Here is a 19,330-nt window from a genome sequence, read left to right as displayed (position 1 = left end):
AAGACACTATACAAACCAGAGATATATTTCTCAGATAGCCCTAAGCCAAACATTGGTTTCAGTAGATTGTACCCCAGCCACATGTGCCAAGATAGCCTATCACATCTAGCCTGACTGTCCCAGAGAACCTGACTGAGACAGTCCGCCATCTATCAAAATTGACCGACTCTGCCAACCAGCACTATTCAGGAATTTAAAACAGAATCTTTCTGCTCACCTGCCTTTGTGTTACAACTGCTATTGTATTTACTGCCAACCCCTTGTTAGGCCCTTTCTCCCTCTATCCAGGTGTCTCAAATCTAGGTGTTTTCATTACTGCCTGCCATTCTGTGACAACTAGGCCTTTCCCCCTCTATACGGGTGTCTCTAATCTAGGCAGATCCTCCAGGATATTGCAGCACGAAATGGCACATTTTGCAGCACAAACCTTTATTTATTGCAGCATTTTTGCGGGAGATGTTTTGTTAACCGGAGGGTGTAAGATTGGCGCATTGCAGGAAAGAGGCAGAGTGCAAGGCTACAAGAGAGCCAGGGTGTCATTATTATGTATCTTTTGTATGAATTTAATAGGAAGAGTCCCAGCTGTATCTGGCTTGGCAGAACAGTGTTTCAACTACATTTTTGGTTTAATGCGCATGCCTATTTAACATTAACTAAATTGATCATCATCAGTTGTAATGCTGAAAATATTACCCTTCTATGTTCTCGAAACACCTCTCACCAACACACATCACCCCAACTCCCCATCAAAACTTGCATTCCTGAACATCTCAGTCATACACGTGCTATGTCACACTGCCAAGTCACAATTTGCACTCCCCAGCCCGTGCCAATCTCCAAATCATGCTCACACCTTGTGCTCTCCAATTCCTCCCGCATTATACAGTCCTTCATTCTTTTGTGCTGCATCTTTTCTCCCATTCTATCGCACTCTTCCCTCATTCTTTATCTTAATCTGCAGCGCACTGCTCCTTTCCGGTCAACCGCTTCCTCTCCGCTTTCTGGCCCACTGCTCGCCTAGAGCACACACTCACTCCATTTTCTGAATCCTCTGCTCGCTCTCAGATTTCTGGCCCACCGCCCCACTGCTAACCCTCTGCTCTCTTGTGCACCACTCCTGCCCCTCACCCACTGCTTTCTTGCCCATCACTTAACATCTCACCCACCACATTTTTTTGTGATGAAGATTTTGGCCCAGATCCTCAAAAAAATGGACATCTAAAAATAGAGCAGAGGATATGCTATTTTTAGATAACACATTTTTGGAAACAAGCAGGTGACCTTACACTCGGAGACCTATGCATTTCCACGTGGCTGAGCTGTAGTGAAAATTGCATGCTGGCCAGCTGCCTTGAATAGAAGCGCTCTACCAACAACGTCCTGCAGGCTCCCAGTGCATTTCATCGTGATGGGCCCTTCAGGGGCCTGGCACTGTAAAATGCGACCCAAAAACATCTCTATCCTGTTTGAGGAACAGAAATGCCTCAAAAAAAAAAATCATGCAGTATGACCCCCTCCCCCCCGCCCCCACACCCCCTCGACGCCATCCGCAGTGCACATAGGGTTGCCTACAAGTTGAGAACATTTAAAAGTGCATCTTGTTTGGAAATTTGTTATGTGCTTTTAAATTGGCAGACACACCCCCTGATTTCCGCAAGGAGGTGAAAAAGGCCATCTGAATGGGCACGCATATACAACGTGCCCATTCAGGTGAGGCTCCTTGAGTCTTTTTATTAAAATAACGTTTTTGCAAAAACTACAGTTTTTGCACAAAAAAGCAGTTCTGCAGCATTTCGTGGGCTCACAAAATCACTATAAGCTCGAGAGTGGCTAGGTGTTTTAATTACTGCCTGCCATTCTGCAAAGACCAGGCCTCCATCTATCCGGGTGTCTCAAATCTAGGTGTTTTAATTACTGCTTGTGAAGCCTAGGCCCTTCTCCTTTGTTCAGGAGTCAGGAATTTAAGTGTTCCATGATTGCTGGGCATTTGCCGAAACCTAGATCCATCTCCCACCCTCTGATATCCTAAAGCTAAGAACTCATTGTGAACCACCTGTGAAACCTAGGCTCCTCACCATCTTGTCATCTCAAACCTCTGGCTATTCTATTAGTACCTGCCATAATGGAGTCCTAGCCCCCGACACCCAACACCACCCAGCAGCCACTGAAAGCTAGTAAGCAAAATCACTACCCTAGTTAACCTGCGACCCTCCCCCCCCCTCCCAATAACCAACTAAGCCACACGTCCAACGCCTTGGACAGTTCACTCATAGAAAGAGGAACACCCTAACCCAACCAACTGAGCAGACAGTCACCCTGGGAGAGCATCCAGGCATACCAACATAAGAGGATAAAACTCATGATCTTAAAACGAGGCATGACAGGCAGGCATCTGCCCCTGTAAACTCAACACCCAGACCAACTCCTACCACCAAGGACCCAAAATGCCCAGACGCAGAATTGGAAGTCGACAAAGAGCAGGAACATGGAACCACTAATACGCATACACAAACACAACCGCCTCCAGTAGAAGCCGCCTTGAATACAGAACAAACCCAGCAAAATATTAAAATCAACAGAACATTAAGAGAAAAATCTGTATACCTTACACCAGCGGTCCGCGCGTGCATACCTGGGGGGCCCTGAGAGCTCAGCATGAAATATACATTTTAAAAAAAAATATATATATATTTTTAGATTGGAAGAAATGGGCAGGGGTGGCTCACATGGTTGGGCTGAAGCATGAAACTGTCTCAGGCAACAATGGAAAAGTGGCCCGCAGTTGTAAATGGATATTCATTCCTTTAGTCACAGACTGGGCTTCATTACAACTATGGCGGTACGGTAACAGTGCCAGTAAGCTACCGGTACGGTTGCTACCGTACCGCCATAGTACGAGTTGTGCTCACGGGTGCCTGACAGCCCGCCAGGTCTGTCCAGATATTAACGGTGCCGGTACATCCAAGCTCCCCTTTCCCATTGAGCCCTATGGGGCTCAATTAGGAATGGGGATCTACCAGTACTGGCACCTGCGAAAGGGCAATTATCGGGTCTGCCTAACTCGGCAGGACCCGTAATTGCCCATTTGCATGTGCCAGACCCGGATGCAACTCCAGCAGCGGCCGCGCCGGTTTTACTGGCACAGCTTCTGCCAGGGTTGTAATGAGGCCCACTGTTTCAACAGTACCCAAGGGGGTGCTTTGTGTTAAAATTTAAGTAATTTGTGATATATTCAGCAACAATGGTCAAAATTACTAACTGCATACTTAGGTAACTAATCAAACTAGTCCACATTGGACAAAATGGGGGCCCATTTTGACTGGAATGGGGGCCCATTTTGACTGGTCCACACTAGCATTTTACATTTTTGGTACAGGCATTGCCCTATGCTCATCCATAATGGTGAGGGGGCGCCCACCCAGTGGCCCCTCGCCCATTATGGAGGAGCTAAGGCGTCAGCCCAGTGAAACAGTGAGCACTCCCTCAGCTGCTTTTTCCAGCTGATGGAGTGCTCCTGGGCTGGCTGAACTTCCCTTTGACAGTTTAGTTCCCTAGCCGCACATGTTCACTGAGCCATGCAAGTGCTGGGGCGTTTTGCTTCGCCAGCAATGCATAGCTCATTGGAAATGCTGGCTGGGGCATTGCATGCCTATGCCCGAGGGGCGGAGCTCCTGCGCCTCCCCGCACATACGGACAGAGCAGCCAGGGTGTTTCAGCACCCACACGCCGGCCAATGCAGAAGGTAAGTTTATGTTCATTGTTTTTATTTAAAAATGTGTATGGATGAGTGTATGGTGATGGATGCTTGTGTGAATGATAGTGTGATTACTGTATAAATGTGCAGCACCTTGCATACACACATAATCATGTTGACTGTTCGATGTCCAGTAAAGATACCATCCCTGGGCCTATCATAGATGTCCATTAAAAAAATGTCATGCCTGCCCCCTAGCACCAATTGCAAACTGTTTGGCTTTTTACCAATTTTTTTGTTGAAAGTATGCTCTACAATGCAACATTTGAACCCATTTTTAAAAAAAAATTCACAGGGGGGAAACCCCTCCGAACCCACCTTTATTGATTCGGGCTCCCTTACTATGCTTGATTGCTATGGCATTTTTGGGGGAAATCGTTATGCCCCTCCACTTAAAAAAAATCACCAGCCACCACTGGCCCTCAGACTGTGTGGGGAACGGGATGGGGGAACCCAGGGACTATGGTGGGAGCACAATGGGTGGGAACCATGGGATAGCGGTGGGAGCAGAGTGGGGAGAGCCCATGGTGTGTGATGGGGTTGGGAGAGAGCAGTGGCTGGGTAGGAGTGGGATGAGGGAGCCCAGCGACTGATTGGAGCAGGTGACGGCGCGCAATATATACTGTCCACTTGGCATTTCTGGGGGGTGCCAACCTGCCCAAATTTTGCTCAGGTGCCCCAGCCAAAAAAGTTTGAAGACCTGCCTTACATGGTACCGCAGAACCTCGATACTTCAATGACATTGACATCGCCAGACAGGCAAAGAATTCCCCCAAACTGAAAAAAGATAGGAGGACCCAATAAGAGAATGGGATGATACAAAACCCCCTTACGCCATATATCAGAAGGGCACTACCGATCTACATCAAACCACAGGAGGTTAAGCAGTAGAAGTCAACAACCCAACTATCAATCTGACACTGATACGAAGCAGCCTCCATGGAACCTCACCCAACCAGCGTAAACACAGAAGCACAACAATTGAGCATCCACGAATCAAAACGGGGAACAAACCGAACCACACCAAAAAGGTCCACTGCAATCTAATCAATGCACATGCCACCGAAATCTACGACCTATGTGACGGCGGTATCAACATCCTATTCATAACTGAAACATGGCTAGATGACCACTACAAGATCACTCAACTGCCTGATAACTTCAAGTATGTCCAAGCAAACAAGAAAACCAAAAGAGGTGGCGGACTGGCAATCCACAAGGTACATCTGGAAATTAAACTGGAAGACCCATTAAACATCGATAACTGCAAATCTCTAATCCTTGGACTATCAACAAACCCTAGAACAAACCTGAAATTCATACTGGTATACAGACCACCAACTTACGATACACCTTCATAGATGCCTTCCCGGAATCAATCACCAACCTAGCCATCGACCACAATCACCAGAACATCCTCAGTGACTTCAACATCTGGTTCGATGAAGAAACCACCACCACACAAACATCTCTAGCCAGCCAATTAGCAACAATGAAATCACATCAACTAGTCAAAGGAGCAACCCACACGGGAGGACATACGCTAGACACAATCTTCACCAACAAAAAAGAAACGCATTAACGGGCGCCACCAATTCAGATCCACTGGAGCGACAACCTAATCATTCCCTTCGTAGTTGTATTGGGCACACTAATCAAGCAACCGGACAAGCCATTGATGATCATGAAAAGAAACTGGAGAACCAACAAAAACTGCAACTTAAATGAACTACTGGAAATCAGCAAGCCACAGGCAACTATGGATGAAGCTGACCTGGACAAAAAAAAAGAAAGAAAAAAAAACACAGAACGACTTCACAATAGACGAGAGCACCAAAGAAAAACCTCTCACCTCATCATGCAATAGAGAAACGGCAAAATGGTTTACCCCACTACTCCACGCCATGAAAAGACATTCAAATTCCAACATACCTGTTCATACAAAAAGGAAATACAAAAAGCAAAATGAAAATACGACAACAGAATCTTCAAAGCACCAAACACCCAAAAAGAACTCTTTAAAATCATAAATGAAATAAAAACCGACTTTGCTGCAACACTCCAATACCATCGAAGAAACTATGCAATGACCATGCAGACATTTCAAACACAAAATCATGACCATCCAGACCATAGAAAGCAGACCATGCAACTGCAATATGCAACGCACCCACCCCCAGCGAGGAATGCCCGAACAAACTCCAAAGCTTCCCCCAATTATCAGTGGAGACATTCGTTAAACTGGTAAACAAAAGCAACAAAAGACGTTCCCCATGGTGGATCCCTGCCCCCAGACATATACAAATCAATTCTCGCACAAGAAGGCTTTAGACCAATGAGAAACAGCACCACTCAATCTGGGATAAGGCAAACGCAGACAATAGTACCGTTTTGATACTTCCAGACCTCTCTGCGGCATTCGAGACACTTAACCACAATATCCTCATCCTGCGATTGGAATAACAGACCGCACAGTACTATGGCTCAAATCCTTCCTAACAAACAGAACAGAAACCATATGGATCAAACTTTTCAAATTCAACCCAAGATAATCCTCATGCAGAGTACCACAAGGATCATCCCTCTCCCTACTATTATTCAACATCTACCTGTCTCAAATAATCAAAATCATTAAAAGACATGGCCTCACCTGTTACAACTACTCTGACAAAACAAATAGTCTACAAAATACAAGACAAAAAGAAAACAGAGCTGCCTTTGTGAAATCTACAACTAGATGAACTCCAACTACCTCAAACTCATCCTAGGAAAAACAGAAGTGATCCAAAAAAAAAAGTCCTGATGGACAACAAACTTACTCTAGAGCCACAAGAAAACGTTCTAATCAAGAAATGCTTCTTTCTCCTGCCAGCAGTAAAAAGGAGCCTATTATTCCTGACATTCGTCAACAAAACACTCAAACATCATAACTCTCGTCAGGTCCAGAGTAGACTACGCCAATAGCCTGTAACTGGGCCTGCCAGAACGACTGCTAAAAAAAATTACAATGCATACAAAATGTGGCAGCTAGACTGCTCCACAAACTACCTTGAATAGAACACATCACACCAGTGCTGAAAACGCTACACTGGATACCAATAAAACAGCGAATCAAGTTAAAATCAATGTGCATAACGCACAGAACAATTCACGGCCAAGGTGCAGAGTTACTAAGAACAAATAAATGTACACCGCCCAACAAGGCCACTCAGATCCAGCAGCGACATCCGTTTGGAACCAAAACCATACAACAAACCTGAAACGAGATACCAAAGAACATACGTAACAAGAGATCACTTCATATTCAGAAAACTCCTCAAATCTTGGCTCTTTACCCCATAACTAGAAAGAGTGCCTATGGGGGCACATGCACAGCTAAAACAATGCTGAGAGAGGAAACCGATTGTCCCCCATCTCCCTAAGCTACCGCCCATCAACTGAAGTGAAGAACAATCTACAGCATATCAACTATTAATTGAAAGATAGATGAGCTAGAATCATACTAAAGAACGATCACACAGATCGGGAGGGTAAGGTAAGGGTGATATGTCAATAACACCTTGGCCTACAAAGTAAACAGGCAACAATGGATCACTGATCGGAAGGGAGGGGGATTAGGGGGGGGAGAAACAATACATACCTCAACCTGGTACACAAAGGTAGGAAATATGAGCTGGGAACTTGCCATTCCATCACTCCTAACAATTATACGGACAGGAAAGAAAAAAGAAAGAATATGCCTACTCCATAGGGCAACCGGATACATAGAATTATAATTACTAAGAAACATAACCCACAAGCTCAAATTTCAGCATTACTTAAACAAAAATCTGCACAACCACACTCTTGCACGTCAAACCGCATGCACTTCACCACACCGCAACAACTCACACCAACAGCATGTGAGGACTTGCAGCGATCCGATAGTCATACCAAAGCTCAGCGCACAGTGAAAACCGAACTGAAGCTGCCAACAGGACACCACTTTTTCTCACTTCCCTACTCCCTCCTCACCCGATTAAGCCCCAGTCCCCACCTCCTTGTTTGCAGATCCGCCTGGGGACCAATTCCGGTGCGCGGTACAAATACCTTTAACGTTAACATAACATACCAACACCATATTCTTTAGAAACCTACAAGTGATTTGTGGGTAAAGCGGTTAGGTGTGTTTTACAAATGCTGAAATGTTAGTGAAGAGATTATTTTCCTGCTGTCCCATTTTATGGGACCCCTTTATGCGGTCAGAAGGACACCTACTAAAGTCCTGCCACTGGAGGACCGAGGTGCTGCCTCAGGGTAGTCCACATGGCTTCCAGGACAATGAGTACCACGCAGAAGTCCCACAATGAATGGACTCATTTTGAGCCCAGTCATGCACCCCCAATTGTGGTTTATACTGTCTTAGGCTGGTTTCCTGCCCCAGGCAAGCTCAGTACACTTCCTCTGTGGGTGGACCCATGTTTTTGGCATGCTTTCAGGCCACCTTGTTTGAATGGCTGCCAAAATATTTGCAGGTCTGCCTGGTGAGAGAAAGGAGACCTGGCTAAGTCTGGCCAATAAGTAAATGTGCAAATCTAAGGAAGACCATACCCATTCCCCTGATTATTACCCCAATTGTTAGCTGATGCTTTGAAGGTGGGCTGTCGATTTACCCCAGGTTGTCACAATGACTAGTCCCTGGGTCCTTTTTTTGACCCACTTGTTTCTTATTTTGGCAGTTGGCCGTCCATCCTGGTTTTTCCCATGCTTCAACAGTTACTAGATTCCTGAAAAAACCCTCTTGACAAACAGTTGGCAGCCAATACTCTGTTGCAGCTCGGTCTTTGCTCGTCCTGGATCACACTAACACAGGACCATTCTTTTTGGCGGGCTCCCTTCCCAGTTTTGCCTCTTGAGCCGCCAGGTTCTTCATTATGTGGTTCCTAAGTTCTCCTGGTGTCTCACCACTGCTTTACTTGTGACTTTTCCTGGGTATCTAGGTGGTTTTATTCTGTCTGGGCCGCCGCTGGGTCCACGGCTGTGAACAACTGATCCCATCTCCAAGCCTGTAAAAGCTGCCCTGTACTTTACCAGTTCTTGCTCCTCTTCCGATCTAAATCATGAGCAACAGTCTCATAAGTACCTGCCCCAGGTCCTGAAAATTCTTTGTAATCTCTTCAGTGGTTCACTGGGTCCTGGAATAGTGGAGGTTGTGCAGGCTCGCCTCTCCTGCGGTTAGCCACCGACTTGCATTGGCAGAATCCTGCTCCACTTCCTTTTCTTATAGGCTGGGACTGGAGCTCTTCAAGCAGTGGTCTCTAGGGTTACGTCTTTCTCGGAACCTATGGGAATAGATTTAGTGCGTACATGGATTTTACCCATGACCACAGCAGGCCTATGGACTCAGAAGCAGGCCGCCATAGGCATTACTGGGCCAACAATACAGCTCATAGTACAACTAAAAAGGATACTTCGCTCAACTTCAACATTTTTCTTGTGCCGTTAATGTTTTACAAAGACTTAGCATTTATGCCAGATTTACTACAGATTGTAATGTAATAAAATTACTCTACTCCGCTATACTTTATAATACATGTTAAGCACAGCAAGCTATATTGTACATTTCTAGTAACTTTGTATAGCACAGTGACTATGAATTGGCATAATGGATTCTGATGGACTAATGTTGAATTGATAAGGGTTGCCTTTTTCTTCCCACAACTCATTCCCACCATTCATTGAAGGAAGACTGCTCCTCCATAGCTACCCATGAAGCCATTGGCCCATCTTTTGGACGGAACATCTTTACCTTAGGACAGATTATTTCTCACCCCTCAGACTGTGTAAAGATCTCCCAAAACCAAGCAACATAGCATTTGCAAATGTTGGGGGGCCCATTTTTCAGCAAGTTGGTCAGACTGCATATTTGATTGCTTAATTACAGAAACTTTCCTAAATATTTAACAGAAGCAAGTGCCCCCCACCCCCACTGCTCTCAGACAAAACGTATGCAGATCAGTCAATGAGGAGGGTATGCTACATGAATGTCCCAGGAAAGAAACTAAAGCATTCAATTGACATTTTTAATATTGACATTTTAAAATTGTACACACGTTCTTTTACAGAACATCCAACAATGAATACCAAAATAAAATGTACAAAAAATAAGGCTGGACAACAACCAATCAATAGTTTGGGATATGTGACCAAATTAATTTTGTTGTGGTCTTAACGTTACAAACTTCAAAGAAAATGTAGGCAATCCTCCCCCCTTATTCAAATTAGTGCTCTGAAAACCCGATGTGAGCAGGACAGCCAACATTCGGAATACTGCCAAGAGCAGCAACATGGCAGGAAAGGGTAACAGTGTAATTGCCAGTTTTGCAGATTTCTAAGTGGGGATGTTTTGTACTTTTAGCAGTAGTTCACTTGCTCTAGAACATAATAGATATTACAAAAACAGACTGCATTGCAAAGTAGGCATGAAGGTTCGACATTAACACTGTATAAAGTGAAATATAGCTTCTCAATCACATTTCATGGTTCAAGCTTAAAACATAAGAGCAGTTTTAGCTCTTCACAATTTCTCCATTATACAAAACATTTGTTATCACCACATCCTATACTCTCCCCCAAGCGGAGCCAACATAGGATATGGTTCACAGATCCTTCACAAGGTTATCATGTGTGCCATTGCAAGTGTACAAAGCATAGTTGCCTTTTGCTTATAGTAACCCCTTTACTTTGATCCCCACCAGCAGGATTTGTGGAGAACTAGCTGCTGTCTAACCCAAGACAAAATAGAAATCACAAATAAAGAGGGGAATAGTCTAGAAAGCAGCCATCCCAAGAACCCAGGCTTTTTGGACTAACTGATGAATTTTCAAAGGACACATTTTTCAACACTGGATGGAGTAACATTCCCATAGCAGGAAAGTACCCAAACAGTGGCGTGCAATGTTAACATTGTACGTTTGGTTATTCGCAAAATGCAAGGATGACTGAAAACTGCCAATCTTACGGGTAAAAGGTATCAAGAAATGTAACGGATCAAGCCAACGAATTGAAAAAAGAACCATGGCATGTACCACTACTGATCTGAAACTAGATCCACTGTACAAATCAATTACAGGAAAGACTAAATTGAGTTGTGCCCCTTTTCCATAGCTCTAAATTACCAGAACACCAACAGTCTGGAAAATTGCCTCAATCAGTGACAAATACGGCCAGTTCTAGAAATTAGTGAACTTGAACACTCATGTTCTCAACTTGCTCAGAAGGACTCCAGAAAGGCTTAGCTGGACACATACTATTTCCCCAAGGGGAAACAAAACTTAAACCACCAGCAACAAATACACGCAATACCAAATAAGCAGCACTTCGCCATAGCAAATCCAGAGGACCATTGAGATTGAAAAGCACTCGCACCAATTAGTAGGAAAGGTTTGCTATGGCTCCCTAGATAAGATTGGTTTGCCAACATTCCTTTGATGCAACATTCTCAATAATGCTACTTTCACAAAGTTTCTACTGAATTACATTGTTATTTTCACTTCAGTGTTCTCCGACAGATTGCCAGCAGTGATACCCCATCAGGTGGATATCATTTTTTTTACCCCATTTTAAACCAGGTGTCAGTACCTCCATACAATACTACAAAATCACAAACACTGGAAACCTATTGGAACATTCCGAAGCATGAGCTATGCACGACCATTTGGAAGGAAATGTGAGCTCCAATGAAGTTTCGTAGACTGATGGGTTTGAAAGATCTAGTAACAAGGACTGAAAGAGCAGCCACAAACCAGCAAGAGTAATTTTTAATGCAACCCCTCCGAACATTCCACTATTCATGTATTGTACCACACTAGTTTGAACCAGGTGACCAGGATTCCTTACTTTTCACACCAAGACACTGCAGTTATCGCAATGAATCGTGTTCTTCACAAATGTCTGTACATTTCTTATCCTATCCCAACACTCCAACAGCGTGCAAACATCCTACTTTCACATTAAGTGCCTTGGCTTTGAAAATAAAACCATGATGGAGAAAGGGAAAAAAAAAAGGGTAAAATTCCTGAGGCCTGAATAAAATTAAACACAGACTAATGGAAGCTTTGTTTACATTTTAACTTAAAAACAGTGTGCTCAATATTTCCAGCCAGTTTTGCTTCTTGATAGTCAATGTCGTGCAAGGAACCAAGGCAATGACGGTCTTCAGTCGAACAGACAGTCCTCTAAGATCAAAGTGCTGATGCACTTTAATACAGGGCATCAGCATTACTACTCCTGGGCCGTTTGATCTTCTCAATGTTCTTAAGGATCATGTCATGTAAAGTAACCTACGATCATAAAAAAAGCATCACAATGGTTACAGAAAAAAACAGACTGGCTGAAACAGTGCTACAATATGCAGTACAGTTACATATTTGTTACTAGAAAGCTAGAACACCCTAATACTTGCAGAGTTTAAATATTGAGAATTTAAAGTTCAAGATCATTTGATTTATTAATCTGTATAGAGGAATAACCATCCACAAAATATTAAAGTGATTAGATGGGCTCAGTAGTCCCCCTTCCAAAAACCCAAGTGTTGGGGTAGAGGGCGGGGGTGTTTGGCAGAAAAAGGTTTAACCACAAAGGTTCAATGAAGGTTACAAAGTATTAGTTCGGCAATAAAAGTAGTGGGTATTGTTGGTCAAACGTTAGTTGGAAGGCATGTTGAAATGTGGATCTTCACTAAAAAAGAAAAAAAAGCTTTAAGTAGCAGATACTTTTAAATAAATTAATATGCTCGGTAGGTGGTTTTGTTTGAAAGACAGGATCTAGAAAATGTAGTCTGAAATTCTACATCCCTGCTATTCACACATTGGTCACCAGTGTCTGGCACTGCATAAACTAAAACCTTGAATGCCAAGTCTGTGTGGCTTAAATCCTAGTTCAGCATTCATATTTTGATATTCATTTCTTACACATGTATTTCATGTGTGTTCCCTAAGCATTGTAGCTTTGTTACTTTCCACTTAGAAATAAAACACATTTGCTTTTTGCCAAATATTAGCTTTTTGCCCAATGGAAACATTTGGCCTTGTTAAACTTGTAATATATGTAGCATCAAATTACCACCCAAAAAAACAACTATTCTACACAACACCAAGAATGTAGCTTTCACTGTACATCTGAAGCAATTAGCAGGTTTTTGTTTCGGCAATTCCTCTTGGCCTACTCTTAAATGAGGGAATTTGTTTTTGGTTTATATGTATAGCGCACCGAGCCCAAAGGCATCTGGGCACTTACAAGAGTCTTGTTTTGTCCACGAGTGTTTAAGACCCCGTTTAAGAGCCAGCAACTAAAGAGGTATGTCTCAAACTTAAGCTATTGACCTGGCATTGCTCCAGACCTGTACAAGTTAAAACATTGAATTGCTTAATGTCAGGTATGCACAGGTCAACAAGGTTGTACACAAGTCAAAAAACATTTGTTTGGACATGAAACTTAATATACAAGGACTACACTTGCACAAGACAATTTGACCATCACAATCACCACATTACTTTAACAAAAGTGTTCAGGGAAATTTAAACGTTAACGACTTTGCACACAGATCTTGAGGCCATAATAGTTGGACAGCAGTCATTCCTGTTGCAAACCATGCATACTGCAAACATGGGTCATATTTTTATTTATTGATTTCTACTCAGTTTAGCCTGAGTTTTATCAAGGTTGCAACCCGCTTTTACAAAACTTCTCTTTTCACTTCAAATCCAGACCACTGTCGAATCTCTGGCTTATCATAAAAAGGTGCCGAGGATTGCCCCTTCATCCTGCTCACTTTGATGGCTCAGTTTGTCTGGGCTGTACTTGCCATTTGTGGCTGGTTTATCTGTTTGAACGCCAGTTCAATTAGTTTAACCATCGCCACCGTCCATCTAGTCGTTTCGCCAGTGATCAATCTGTTCCACAGGTCGTCTGGTTGTATCATCCATGGATTTGTTATCAGCGGTAGGAGGTATGTGCTTCTGTTTTGTTTAGTTTGTGGACAGTCCATCACCAGATGTTTCAGGGTTTCTACCACTGGTTCCTTTTTACATAGGCGACATCTCTGGTCACTCGCGGATCCTCGAATAGATGTAATCTCGAGTTAGTAGTAGGTTTAATCTAGCTTTCATGAACAGATTTCTCAATCTTTTGTCCGGGAATTTCGCACAGTAGTTTTGTGGTTTTTTTCAGCTTATTGAGAGTCAGTGACAGATGCGTTAGAAGTTTATTCCCCACCGCTTTCTCAATTGTCAGGATCCAATCCAAATCCCCCTTTTTTTCATTTGATGCGATCAGGATTTTCCTTTAGCTCTTTTTCTGTGCAGGCTATTTGAGATAGGTCATCTTTTCTGTTTTTTACCCATTTTTTTTAGGGCTTCGCATTTTCCTATTTCAATTTCTTCCTTAATGATGTTATACGTGCGTAGTGTGTCAGCCATGATTATTTTCCTGTATAGTCTCATGGCACTTTGGTTGACCATAGACGCTAGTGACACTAAGCCCAGTTCTGGCCTGATGGCCAGCATGGAGGTCGACTTTGGGAGGCTTAACACTGCCTTCCAAACGTGTCCCTCCAATTTGTTCCAGAGCAGACATGTGATGTATAGAGAGGCTTCCATTCCATATACCAGAGATGGGACTACTTTTGTCTTGTAAAAGTTTATCGCCGGAATTAGTGAAAACTTCCCAAACTTGTTATCTACTGCTCTTGTTTGAGAAGTTAGGCGTTTGGCTTTCTGCCAAAGTAGATCTTGCATTGACTTGTCAGTTCCTGAGCTGTCAATCTGAACTCCAAGATATTGGATGTATTTACGATTTCAATTTTGGTGCTCAAGAAACCAGTTCTGTTTCTTTGGTTTAGTTGGTACTTTCTCGATTGCCAGAATTTTGGTTTTAGTTTTGTTTATCTCAAGCTGGTTCTCCTCAATATATTTCCCCAGGTTTGATAGTCTGGTCTATCAGAATAACGTCATCGGCATACAAGAGTCTTGGTATCTCCGTTTTACCAATTTTTGGAGGGAAGGCCCTTATTTTTCTTTCTGAGTGCTGGTAATCTCCTAGGAACGCAACGAATAAGGCCGGGGCCAAGGGAACATCCCTGCTTGACTACTCTATCCACCGTGATCTCCTCTGATGGGGTGCCCTGATGGTTTATAGCTTGACTCTGATTTTCGTCAGAGTGTAGGGCTTTTATCGGTTCGAGCACCTTTTTTTGGATAGTTCCAGCTATGTGGTTTCGACCACAATTTGTTCCGGTCGATCCTGTCAAAAGCTTTCGAAAGGTCCACGAAAGCCAGATACACCTTTGGCACTCCTACCTTTACTTTAGCTTTCAGAATGTTTATTAACATGTTGATCGCTGTAATGGCGTTTTTTTCCAAACCCCGTTTGGAGATTTTTTTTTGAAGGGCCATTTTTTTCCCCCAGGTTCTAAAATGGTCAAGCAAGTGGGTTGCATAAATTTTCCCTATTATGTCCTGTAAGGCAATCGGGTTCTTTTCGGCATCCTTTTTTGTAGACTGGGACTACGACTGCTTTCTGCCACGTTTCCGGAATCCGTTTTTTCTTGCCACATTCTGCAAAGATCATGCTAATCACTTCCAACCATTCTTTTGGAAACCGTTTAAGATCCCCCGTCCGTCAGTCCATCCGGACCCAGAGCTCTGGAGGTTTTCAAATTCCCGATTGTCGTTTCAATGTCAGCAGGGTTTGATACGTCCACCCAAGTTGTGTTTGACGCTTGCTTTGTCCCGACCATGTCAGAGTTCGGGCCATCGAATTCCGTCGATAGTTTATCCACCTGGCTTCTGAGACGGCATTGCACTGCGTTGTACTTTATGTACGATTCATAGTTTTTATTAGTGCCCAAAATTCACTTGATTTTTTTGTTTGTATTTTTCTCATCATATCAGCGTCATTTTGGTATTGTGCTGCTCTATGGTGTTTTTGCCAGCTGTTGTACTTTCACTTCCAGTTGCCACTCCTCCCAATCTTCCTGGGCGTTTGTTTTCTTGGCTATTCTTCTCAGTCTTCTCCCTATTTTCTTTTTGTCGATCACTGCTTTATCATAGGCGTGCGTTGCGTGGTCTGATTTGTTTTTTCTTGTCCCTTGCATTTGGTATGCCAGTAATAAAGGCAAATAGTCCGGTCTCTCGTCGATTTTGTTTGCCGAATTTCTGGCAACTCTTTGATCTCACGACAGTTTGATTTTCTGAATGTCCTCTTCTGTTATCCGGAGTCGTGTTTGTTGGATGTTTGTTTCCGTGACCATTTCATACGTCCTTTTTTCCGGCCTTCTACCTTGCCATGTACAGATCAATAAGTTATGGTCACTGTGTTGCGTTTTTTGCACCTTGAAGGTAATATTTGGTGGGAGACCATTGGAGCTGAATATATAATCTAGTGTTGCTTTCGAGGAATTACGTTCCCAAGTCGGGGTATTTCCTTGCTCTGGAAACAGCAAGGCTATGTTTTGTATATTTCTCGATCTAATAACTTCGGACCATGCCTTTCCTCGCTCTATCGCTGATTCCGTTCCCCCAGGCCGCTGGACATCACCCAAATTCGCCCCCGCTGTCTCTTCGCATTTGCCATTGAAGTCTCCACATATGATGATTTCAATTTTGTCCAATTCTTCATACAGCTGATCAATCGTGGCGCCCATATTGGTGCAAAAGGTTTTTGTGGACATGTGTTGAGGCTTCCAATAGCAATTTATTATTGCTAGACAATTTGGGCGGTAGTTCTGCTTCTTCACATTAGAATGTAACCATGTCAGAACAAGCATTTCGTATGCCTCTTTCCACTTTCTTGGTTCCGTTAGGCCCAAGCCTGTTTTAATTGCAGTTAGGAGACCAGATGGCCTTTCACTGCTGGCGATATTTCCACGGTATAGCCGTCGAGTGTGGGTTGGTCCAACAACCAAGTTTCTTGCAGGCAGACTAGGTCAGAGCCCCAGATTTACGTCTCTGACTGTAGTTAGGTGAACATGGCCTCTCGTATTCCAAGATCCCAAACTATATTTTTCGTTTTCGGGTCGCTCCGCTCCCATTTGTTTCATTGGCGTGGATGCAGGCTGACCCTGGTCGTTTAGCACTGTTTTTGTTCCAGGTTGATGTCAGCCACTTCCATGGGCCTTTATATTCAGTTGACTCATTTTAGTTGGATGGTTCATCTTCGGATTTTGAGCCAGCCCCTTATGTCCTCCGCGGCTCTTGGTGCTCTTCTCTTTGACTTCTTACTGCGTTGTGTCCATGATCAGGATACTTTATTGTCTGTCGTAGATTGTATTTCTGTTCATCTCTCCCAATTGTGTCGCTATGCCATTTTCCGTTGCCACGGATATAGTGGTTTCCCCTCCGGGGTTCTTGTTTTATCCTGGGAATTTTTCCAGCGATTGACGGTACAGCTCCTCAGTTTTGGATTTGTAATGCTTTCGGTATTTACTCCTGTCTTTCTCTTGATCAGTTCTTCCCCTCATCTTTATTTCAGTCAAACAAAAGCCCATTTGTTCAATTTCTTCATATGCGCGCTGATCGATGTATTTGATTCCAGCAGATTTTAAGTGAAGATATGCTTTGGCCCTCTTTTCACTTTGGTAGGGTTCCACTAATTTGAAGTCCTCAGTTCTGATTTTTTTCAGCGTTCATATATTCTTTGTTATTTGCAGTACTGTTGATCAATTTAGTATTATGAAATCTATTCCCATTTGTTCTAACTTGAATACTCGTATCTCATCTTGTGATTTGCTTTTCAGCGTCCTCTGATCGATGCTTCCGTGGACCCCATCTAGAACTGATTTCTTTGCTTTTCACCTTGTTGGCCTCCTCACTATGTGGTTTTATATTGGGAGTCGCTTTTCTCCGGCAAAGTTGTACTGCTACGGTCATTATGGTGATGTGCCTCTTCGACAGCTTTCCCTGAGACATTTGGACCTTTTATATAGTTGGTGTGCTTACTGCTTCTATTTCTCTCAGTCACCCTCCTTTCCCCTCACTCAGATCATTTTCTAGATCATTAGGTCAGAATTGCTCAAAAAGTCCTGCGCAGTTCTAGGCGATCTATTTATGCCGTTTTCTGCAAGCCGTTTGCTGGGCTCATCTTGTTTCTCCATTCTTTGAGGCCCCGTAGGATTGTGCATTTTTACAAGTGGCTCGAAAATCGTCTTTGGATCTTTCTTTGGCTTACTGCTTGCCTCCATCTGAAGTGTTTTCGTTTGCTGGTCCTTTCATTGATTTGAAAATTGATCTTCACTTTTCTCAGCTAAAGGTGTTGACATGATTTTTTCATTGCCCTTTGACTGAGTCTGCGCATCTTGAACTTTTGGCTTCAGAATGGACGTTGATGGTGTTAGTTTTCCATTTACTGCTTCCATGATTTCGAGCTTTCTTTCCAAGGATTCAATTTTCCTTTCCCAATTGGTTTGCAAATTACTTGCTCTGTCTTCAACCGCTGTTATGTAGCTTTCCACATGCAACATTTTTGCTATCATGTGTGTTAGAATTGCGGTGTTATCTTGAACCTCCCCTTTCATGACTTCGTACAATGTACAGACCGGTGCTAGAATAGTCATGGCGGACATGATTGCTATCATGTCTGGTTACTTATTTGGTGATTCTTTTTGCATGGATGCTGCAATGTCACTTAGCCGTCTGTTCTTCGGTGATACTTAATAGCGGCTGGAGAATCCATAAATGAACATTCCGATGATGGTCTTTGATCTCGATCTGTTGGTGCTAGGCCCCCAGATGGCCCTTTGTTCATGCGCAGATTGTCCCAATTGGTTTTTGTCTCGTCCATTTTTTGGTCCAGGCCAGATGCTCTCCTTCGGCCTGTATATTGGCCCGTTGTTTTGCCTCCAAGGTAGTTTGCTCGGCCTGCTCTGTCTCCTGGTTTAGCCCGTCCACCATTCCCCTTCTGTTTCTACTAAATTCGCCAAAAACCCCTTTTAGTTGATGGGTTTGCGCAATGTATGCTTTAAATCTGAGATCACCCCTTGTGTCTACTTTGTTAGTACACTTTTTCCCTGCCTCCTTCGGATCTTTGTTTTTACTCACTTCTTTATTGCTGGTATTTATCTTTCCTTGGGGTTTGAGATCTTCAACCTCTCGTTTGTCTTTTAATGTGCAAGCCAGTTCCATTTTCTTCTGCTTCTGGGCAGGTGGAGTTTCTAGTACCACTTATAGCATCTCTGCGTCGATACTTCTGTGGTTTGCTTTCTTTTATGTTGTGTGAAAAATGCTTTTAAGCGGCACGACAGCAACAGGTTTGGCAGCCCTTTTGACGTTTGGCCCAGTCTTTTGCTTGCCTTTTTTCCTTCTGTTCTGTCGTTGGCAGTTTGTTAGATGCTCTCATACCTCAGATTTTTTTGTTGTCCCTTGTTTCGTTGGTTTAGCCGCCATTTGTTTTATTTCTTTTTTTTGCTCTATGAAAACTGTCTTCATGTGTTCTCCGTCCGTCTGCTTATTTGAATCGTCCGGCTCACCTGCCGTTTTACTTTCAATGTCGGTGTCCACCTCATCAGAATCAGCATCCTTTTCGCTGTCCGTGTCCCTCTCA

General features: G+C 43.4%; 1 protein-coding gene across 2 annotated transcripts in view; it reads right to left on the bottom strand.

The window, feature by feature from the left end:
* Positions 1–9,802: 9,802 nt before the first annotated feature.
* The window catches only part of PSME3 (proteasome activator subunit 3), a 538,782-nt gene continuing 529,254 nt past the window's right edge, over positions 9,803–19,330 (bottom strand). For both annotated transcript variants that reach the window (XM_069634175.1, XM_069634174.1), the window contains exon 11: positions 9,803–12,075. In XM_069634175.1, coding sequence (XP_069490276.1) covers positions 11,995–12,075 — 81 coding nt within the window. In that variant the 3' untranslated portion in view covers positions 9,803–11,994. The remainder of the gene's footprint in view (positions 12,076–19,330) is intronic.

The sequence above is a fragment of the Ambystoma mexicanum genome, chromosome 13 (assembly GCF_040938575.1).
Source record: "Ambystoma mexicanum isolate Mex_15411 chromosome 13, UKY_AmexF1_1, whole genome shotgun sequence".
Classification (NCBI taxonomy): Eukaryota; Metazoa; Chordata; class Amphibia; order Caudata; family Ambystomatidae; genus Ambystoma; species Ambystoma mexicanum.
Note: the sequence above shows the minus strand (reverse complement) of the source record. Positions and strands in the feature narration are given on the sequence as shown.